This window comes from Chinchilla lanigera, unplaced genomic scaffold (genome assembly GCF_000276665.1).
Source record: "Chinchilla lanigera isolate Chin_1 unplaced genomic scaffold, ChiLan1.0 scaffold00057, whole genome shotgun sequence".
Classification (NCBI taxonomy): domain Eukaryota; kingdom Metazoa; phylum Chordata; class Mammalia; order Rodentia; family Chinchillidae; genus Chinchilla; species Chinchilla lanigera.
In genome coordinates, this window is record NW_004955458.1 from 10,910,099 (window position 1) to 10,919,199 (window position 9,101).

At 40.7% G+C, this 9,101-nt stretch overlaps 1 protein-coding gene across 2 annotated transcripts in view; it reads left to right on the top strand.

The window, feature by feature from the left end:
• Srgap1 (SLIT-ROBO Rho GTPase activating protein 1) overlaps window positions 1-9,101 on the top strand; it is a 148,756-nt gene that overhangs the window by 67,354 nt on the left and 72,301 nt on the right. For both annotated transcript variants that reach the window (XM_013520989.1, XM_013520990.1), the window contains exons 6-7: window positions 5,259-5,480; window positions 7,858-7,959. In XM_013520989.1, the coding sequence (XP_013376443.1) occupies window positions 5,259-5,480; window positions 7,858-7,959 (324 nt within the window). The remainder of the gene's footprint in view (window positions 1-5,258; window positions 5,481-7,857; window positions 7,960-9,101) is intronic.

Below are 9,101 nucleotides of genomic sequence, written 5' to 3' on the forward strand. Positions count from 1 at the left end.
TGGGAGATGCCCCAGGCAATAAACGTCCCTCACCACACTCCCTGACTCAGGCATACACAGCGTCATTTCCCTGGTCCCTGCTTTGTATCTGTTCCTATCACGCAGAGGTATATTTTGACCTTTTCATTACTCAAGAGAAAACTCAGAACAGGTTTTACTAGTGCTTATCTGTAGTTGCTAAAGTAGCAGCAAAAATTGAATCTCTGGCTCTTTGTGAACCGTCAGCAACCAGACATGAAGATAGGTATATAAAAGTTGGCTGTAGAAGCCTAAACAGCCAGTTTAGTCCTGTGAGACACTTGTCTCTCCCTAACTGTGTCTGTAGTTCCTAGGGTTTGTAGTTTCTGGGTTAACAAGGAAAACAGTGAATGACACAGGGAGTCTCACTCAGAAGAAATCCACTTTCTTCATGGGACTCCTGTGCAGAACTCTGGACTTAGCTTCCTCTGGACTTTGAAAGCCACTCAAGGTGCTGGGGAAGCTGTCTTCTAAAATTCCCAGTTCGCTTGGCTTGTACAATAAGGACACCCTTGCGTTTGGAATGTCAGGGCCAAGTTTATAAAACCTAGAGATAGAATTCTGGAAACAAGATCACACGGATCTCTCAGACAGAGGCCAGAGAACAGAAGTAAACGTAGAATACTTCTGCAGAGCAGGTAACACCCGCCGCCCCCCATTCCATTCGCATGACAGCTGCTTAATCGTGGGGGCTCACGGGAGCTCGGGGCCGCCCTCTGGGCACTTCCAAAGGGGCCCCGCAGATGACATTGACTATTTCTGTTCTGCAGACTTCAAGTCAGGTTTCTTCCCTGTACCTTTCCGTTGTGCTAAGGCCTATCTTGATAGGAAACTTCTGCCTCACTAGGGTACCTTATGTCGTGGAGTTAATGCAGCACGAGAAAGCAAAGGCACCCTTAGCAAGAGCTGTGCGCTACCCCTGGCGTGGTGCTCACCATGTAACCCTCGGCCATCTCTTAGTGCTTGGGACAGGACCAAGTGTTCACAGCCCTCGGTACTTGGATTTCATCTTCATTTTGATTCTGTTTGCAGCCCTTTTGCCTAAGGAAATTAGCCGTGATGAGTGTCTGGTGAGCTCTATCTTGGCAACATTTGGATATTTTTAAAAAAACAACACCCTTCTTCAGTGTTTCCCCCCAGATTTTGATCTATAATTTTAACTCAGTTTTTTCGGTCATCAGAATTACACTGCTTTGTTCGCGTGAAGTATTTCATTGGTTTCTTGTGTATTTTCATCATTAAATATACTTGGGTTATAACTCAACCCTTTGTGCAAAAGCTGGCCTTTCATATCATGAATAATTCATAAGCACCATAGAATTACTGTAGATCTTTTAAACCAAATATCTTGACTCTTAGTATATTCAGTGTCATTTCAGCTTCTAGTTTGCATGGGGGAAATATAATTCCGTAGCTAGCCTCGCTGTCTCAAGGGAAATTGAAAAAAAAATGCTCCCCATTTCTTACTACTTTTATTTTTTTATTTTATTTTTAAATTTTTTTTTGGTTTTTCTCCGGTACCAGGAACCAAACTCACGACCTTGCGCTTGCCAGGCAAGCGCTTTGCCGCTGAGCTAAATCCCCAGCCCCTCTTACTACTTTTAAAAGTTCAAAATGCTTGGAAAACCTAGAATGTGGAAATGCTGCATATCAGAATTAGTAAAAGCATGCCACGTAAGTGGCCTTGTAGACTGGTGCACACCGCAGGAATCAGACAAGGAAACTGCCCGTCGAAGTTCATCGTAGACGCCTCCTAAGTATAGCAGGGCATGTCCAGAAGATACCTGGCAAGACACCCAATAGCGCACTAAGCGAAGGCTCCTCCCAGCCTGTTCGGAAATGAAGGCTTTCACTGGGTGCAGACTGACAGCACCCACCTGGTGCCTGGGGTTTGGAAACGGGTCCCGATGCTTTTGTGAGCTTGACATGTCTTCTCCCAGGATGCCACATTTCAGTGCCTGTGGAGTGAAATACGCATCTGGGAATAAGGAAAACTTGGTAGGCATTTTGCAACACTTCAAGTCAAGCGGTAGTTGTAGTTATAGTTCCTTCTTTTTATTCTCCCTCTGTTTCTATCTTCAAGTTGTAAGAGAAGGGAATTTTGTAGGAAAAAGATAGGCTTTTTTCTCTGCTGGATTTCATGTATTTATCCAGTCCCATTGGGAATCAATGCTCACGAAATAAGGCAGCTTTCTTCATCCGCTTCCTTCTAGAATCTGTCTTCTTTTGGAGTAGTAGGATGTTTTTAAGCACTGGTGCGTCTCAGAGAAATGAGCCTGTTTCCTTGATGAGTTTGTGTTTCATAAAGTACAGTGTTATTGAAAGATACAGTAATTCGTCAGCCCCTCTGATGTGTGCAGAACTGCTACGGAGGACCATAATGGGTTGTGAGGAGCAACTGGAATGAAAGAGAGCTTTGTTCGTTTGTGACTAGAATTTCTAAATTAGCTCCAAATGAATCATTCTCCATACTTCAGTGCAGCTGATATCACTGCAAATGCGTTAATGTTGAGACCGATCGCTGCATTTCACAATTGTCTTTTGCTTCTGTTTGTCATTGTGATGTCATAGATGATACATTGCGATTTTTTTAAATCAAGTAAGTTTTAACCAAGTCCTCTGGCCTGCTTAGGGAAATAGCACCCCCGAAGGACAGGGTTTCAAGGCCCTTTCATTTTTAGGGCAGTGCATGTCAGACTTTTCGTGTACATATGATTCCCCTGTGGATTCCTTTTAAACTCGGGATTCTGAATTCTTTGTCAAGGGCAAAGACCAAGACTGCTTTTCTAACAATCGCCTGTACTGCTACAAACTGCAGGCCAAATTTTAATGGCAAGACTCTAGATATATTTACATAAAACTCCCAGATTTAGTGATTTGAAATCAGAGAGTGAAGGATAGGTTGGCATTTGGTATTGCAAAGGAAAAGTCAGGGACTGAACCTGAACCTCCACACAGGCCTGGAGGTTCCCACCCTAGTGAGTGCACCTAGGTGCAAAGGCTGCATCCCTTGTGCGCCCTCTGCTAGTATTTTAGAAGCAGATTAATGAACAGCCTATATTTGGCTTTCTGGAGGATGAAAGTATTTTACTGTGTTCCAGTCTTAATGTGCCCGGAGCCGAGCGTATTCCCTGGCACCAAGCCAATTAATGAATCAAATTGCGTCAAATTGAATTCATTCAGCTCCATTAGAACAACATGGAGATGACCTGGTTTTGTCCATTTAAAACCACTTGTTTTCTCTTTAAAGGATTTATATATCTTTTATGTTCAAATTTAAAATTCTGTCAGTAATTTACAACTAATTTCCAAAGCTATGTACTCCTTTTAAACCATATTTGCTTAAAATGCAATGTGAAAAAATATAAATACAAATTAAAAGTAATGGAAACTCAAGAAATCTCAAAGCCGTTTTATTTCTTGGAATGCTAAACAAAATGCTATTTACAATAAAAGGACTTCAGTAATTATTTCTCATGCAAGGATTTTATTCTGAGGACCAGAGAGAAAGCATTCCAGGACCATTTTGACAGTCAAACCTATTCGTCTATGTTTGAGAGAGTATGGATTATTCTTGAGTCTTCACTAAAATATACAAACCCAAAAGATTTCAGTTATATATTTGCAGGCTAGAAGGATTTGAGTTACCGTAACAATCGCATTATTGCGTAAATGAAATGAATACTCTTTTTGAGTATTTGCTTTGCTTTTAAAATTTTTAACAGCGTTTTTCAGATATAATCCTCGTACCATGCAGTTCACCCGTTAAAAGTTTGTGGTTAGCTTAGCGTTCAGTATGGCCACAGAGTTGTCTACCATCACTGTTATCAATTTGAGAACATCTTCATTCCCCCAAAAAGAAATCCTACACACTTTTCCATAACCTCCTCCCCATTCCCCCATTCCCTCCCAGCCTACACAGCCACTAATCTACTTGTTTGTCGCTATGGAGTTGCCTGTTCTGTACATTTCATATAAATGAACTCATATAGTATATGATCGTTTATAATGGGCTTCTTGCCCATAGCGTGAAGTTTTCAAAGTACTTCATTCCTTTTGTGGCTGAATAATTTTCTGTTGCACGGTTATACCACATTTTTATTTAGCTGTTCACTTGCTGGTAGACAATTAGATTGTTTTACCTTTCGAGCTATTATGAGTAAAGCTGCTATGAACACTCACGTACAAGTGGTTGTATCAGAAATGCTCTCATTTCTCTCAGGTATATACCTATGTTATGGTTTGTGTCTGGGTGTCCCCCCAAAGCCTCATGCAGTCTTGGGCAGGCTTTTGGAGTTTGATTGATTATGGGTGTGAGAGCTGCACCTGCCCTGGGGTGGATAGTTTGCATATGTAAGGGAGAGGAAGAGGCTGCTTGCGGCCATTCCTCCCTTGTGTGCTTGTTGCTTTGCTGTGTTCTGCCGCCATGAGTTGTAGCTCTCTGCCATGTGCCACTCTGCCTTGTAACCTGCCAAGTATGGACTGAAACCTGCACAAACTATAAGTGAAATAAACCTTTCCTTCCCTAATTTTGGGCGTCAAGTATTTTGTCCCAGCAATGAGAGAAAAAGTAACCAAGACACCTAGAAGTAGGTTTCCTGAGTCATGGGTAACAGCATGTGTAACCTTTGGGGAACTACCAGACTTTTCCAAAGAGATTGTAACCATTGTACACCCCCCACCAGCAGTGTGCGAGGGTTCCAGTTTCTCCGTATTCTCTCCAATACGTGTTATTACCTCTATTTTTGACTGCAGCCATCCTAACGAGTGCAGAGTGGTATTATTGCAAGTTTCATTTGCTTTTCCCTGATGACTACTCATGCTGAGCATCTTTTCATGTGCTTGTGGTTCACTGACATTTTCTTCTTTGGATAAATGTCTGTGCAGAGCCATTGCTGCCTATTTAATTGGGCCGTTTGTCTTTGTATCGTTGACTTAAGAAGAGTTCTTCATCTGCTCTGAATACCAGTTCCTTGTCAGATATATGATTTGAAAAAGGCAGTTTCATTCTGTAGGCTGTCTTGAACTTCTAAAGTTAACAGTTTTGATTAAAGCAAATATATTTGGGTTTTTTCACCCTTTGGTTGCCTGTGCTTTTGATGTCACATCCAAGAAGCCAGTGTCTAATCCAGTGTCCTAAGGTTTACCAGCTTTCTTCTTAAGAGTTTTAAAGGGCTCACATTTCGGTCTTTGCTCAGTTTTCAGCTAACGTTTTATATCGTGCTCTTCTGTTTTTTAAGTGCTGTGATCTTGGCTACCACGCCAGCCTGAACAGAGCCCTAAGGACGTATCTCTCTGCGGAGTATAACCTCGAAACCTCCAGACATGAAGGTTTGGACATTATTGAGAATGCAGTTGACAATTTAGAACCGAGAAGTGACAAGCAGAGGTTCATGGAGATGTACCCTGCTGCATTCTGTCCACCGATGAAATTTGAATTTCAGTCCCACATGGGTGATGAGGTCAGTAACTGACGATTTTTAAATTAACGAATTGTCTCTTGGTCTATATTTCTTCTCACTAGTTGTAACTGAACAGGTTTAAGAATTCTCAGTTGTTTTCTTTCTCCTACTCTTGTACAGACCCTCAGCATGATACTACGCTAAAATCGCCACTACCACCTCTTAAAACAAGGATCGAACACACTGAGATGGCAAACAGATAAAAGTGCTCGTTTGGCTGAGCCATCCCAGAATAATTGGCAAGATCTTCTCCCTCAAAATATTTAAATTTGAATTTAAAAAAAAAAATTTTGGTGACCCAACAGAGTCCTTCTGAAGACCCTTTATAACCTTTGTTTGAAGATCGCTGTAATGAAAAATGTTGTAAGTGGCAAGAGAATAGCAGGCAAAGTGCAGAATACATTCTAAGGCTCAGTTTGGCTCCAAACTGGCAAAATAAGCATCAGAAATTATATATTGTGTTTTATATTCTTTATAGGAATTAGCACTCCATTCTCTTTTATAAAAACAAATAACATTTGAGATAACTATGAATTATAGTTGTTTATACTATTGTCTATGGGCAGCGGAAAAGAAGAAAAACCAAATAATGGAGCATTTCTATAGCACCTGATGTCCGTGCTATGACAAAAAAGAAAAAGCTCAGTTTTAGCTTATTGGGATGAAGGTCTATTATTAAAAGTAGATAAAATTATAATATTCATGAAAGATTAATGTTACATTTTTTCTGAAACCCAAAGTATGGAGACATGTATGATGTGTGTGTTAGCTCTGTTTCTATTCATTTTTGTTTGATAAATTACTTGAAACAGTAAGTACAGATCACATATCCCGAGCCCAAAACCGGAAATGCTCCAAAATCTGAAAATTTTGTATTTAGGATTTGTAGAATAGTTGCACTTAACCGATAAGGACTATGTAAATATTCCCAAATACAAAGAACTTCAAAATCTTAAATACTTCTGGTCCCACGCAGCTTCAGGAGGCACTGCTCTGTCTCACTGCTTGAGACAAAGGAGAAGCAATCTGTAGTTTTTATGTCAGTGATGCATGAATTTCAACAAACCAAGCAGCTTCTTCTACCCAGCGTTATCCCTCCAAAACCAGATGGTTGATGTTTTGATTTTTGCATGTGGATGTTAAACACAGAATGATAAAATATCACAGGCAAATGACTTTAGTTGCGTGTTAATGGTTATCACTATTATCATTATTATTATAATTATTATGATCAGCGTGTTAATGGTTATCACTATTATCATTATCATTATTATTATTATTATTATGATCATCATCATCATCATTTTTTTTTTTCCGGTACCAGGAATCGAACTCATGACCTTGCACTTGCCAGGCAGGCACTGTGCCACTGAGCTAAATCCCCAGCCCCATCATCATCATTTTAATGAAACATATCTGTGATCCTTATGGCCAGTTTTGTGAGGGAATGGCAATCTCTATGATGCTTTGGAACCACTCTAACAGGAAGCAAGACCATTTCTATGCCAAGGAAAATGAGAAGTTGTTTGTGCAATTTGGAAAATGCTTTACTCTTCTCCCTAGTTGAAATCATGGCCCACACATCTTCTACCAAAGCCTAATTTCAATGGCCCCCTTTTTTGTTGTCCAGTTTTTCTTTTTTATTAGTACATGTTTGTTGTACATGTGACCGCATCCTCCTGGGGAGCTGGTACGTGTCCCTCTTGGAACTGATGTTGAATCATACCGTTCGGCTGATACTGGCTAGTGAAACCGTGGCTGAAAATCGCTAACAGTAGTCCTTTGCATTTTCTGAGTTTCTGTGTGCCAGATGTGCTCTCAGTGCTTGGTGTGTATCGTTCCACTTCATTCTCACAACAACCTTATACAGTAGGAAATCTTAACCCCATCTTACAGAAGAGGAAACCGAGGTTTTGTAGCTTATCATAGCCACCTGGCTTGTAGGTGGCAGAGCTGGAATCAAAGCACAGCTGGCTGAATCTAGAGCCCACACCCTATCCAGGAAGCCCTGCTGCCTCTCTCCTTCCGCCTGTGTAGTAGTCCTCTTGGACCATCCCTTGCCCTCTGCCCTCTGCCCAGATGTTGTTGACATGCCACCCAGATGACTCTGAAGTCCCAGGAGCTGCCTGGTCTCAGAGCAGTGCCTCCTGAAGCTGCTGTCTTTCCGTAGCCAGCCTAAGCAGCTGCGTTCTGTGCTTGCCACTTAAGTCCGCATCTCCATTGAAAACCGAGGTTCTGAGGCGGCTGCTATAAGCCCAGGTGTATGGGAATCTTAGGACCAGCGTGACTCGTGCCGCGTGGACAGAGGAGACCTGTGGCTCAGCGGCTGGTTGGCTCAGCCCGGTTGTACCTGCAGTTCTTTCTGATTTTCCAACAGGTGTGTCAGGTCAGCGCCCAGCAGCCAGTCCAGGCGGAGCTCATGCTCAGGTACCAACAGCTGCAGTCCCGGCTGGCCACACTCAAAATCGAGAACGAGGAGGTGAGCACGCTTTCTGCCCCACCAGTGACCGAACTCCGATGTAAACTGGAAGATGTTCTGATACTCCCGAAGCGTAGTTACTGTTCTAAATGCAGTCACTCCATCATCCACTTCCAGCTGTCAGGGTTCCTGCAACATACTCTGTAGGCAGTAAATGCAGAGTCTGCATTCTTCTAGCAAGTAGTGCTTCCACAGAGATTTACAATTATTTTCTTATTTTGTGTTTTCTACTAAAATAGGTCATGGGTTATTTAATTCAACAAATACATCAAGAAATGTATAGTCATGTAGAATGCATCTTCTGGCTGACAATTTTTTTTTTTTTAAGGATCATTATATGAGTTTATATGATGAGTAACATGAAATATCTGTAAAAATCTATAGGTACAATTATAGAAGTAATAACAGAGGTTAGCAACATTACTAGAAACAAGATCAATATACAAAACCGTCAGTAAGAAAATCTGGAAAATTTAGTAATATATTCATAATAGCAATAGAAACAAAACCTCATGAGCTCCAGAAATACATATGTGATATATTTGTGTGTGTGTGTGTGTGTGTGTGTGTGTGTGTGATATTGGGGACTAATCCAGAGATTTCATACTGAACTACATTTCTATCTCTTTATTTTTTAAAATTTTGAGACAAAGTCTTCTAAATTGCTAAGTTGCCCAGGCAACTCTCTAACTTGGGGTCCTCCTGCCTCAGACTCGGGAGTATCTGGAATTACAGTTGTGTGCCACTGCACCCAACATAGACTTTTATATTAAAAAATAAAAGCAGTTTATTAAAAGACATATGGGGGCTGGGGATTTAGCCCAGCAGCACAGTGCCTACCTTGCAAGCTCAAGGTCATGAGTTCAATTCCTGGTACTGGAAAAACAAAACAAAACAAAACAAAAAAGACATAAAACAAGATCTCAACAGTTGGAGATAGAGAGTTGGAAATAAAATGAAATATTCATGGATGGAAAGACAATATAAAAAGTATCATTTTCATCCAAATTAAATTCAAATAAATTCATTTTCAATAAAATTCCCAAGACAATTTTTGACAGAACTTGTCAAAATAGATGTAAATATTTATTTGTTTATTTATTTTTTAAATTTTAAAGAGTAAAACAAGGATAACATAATAA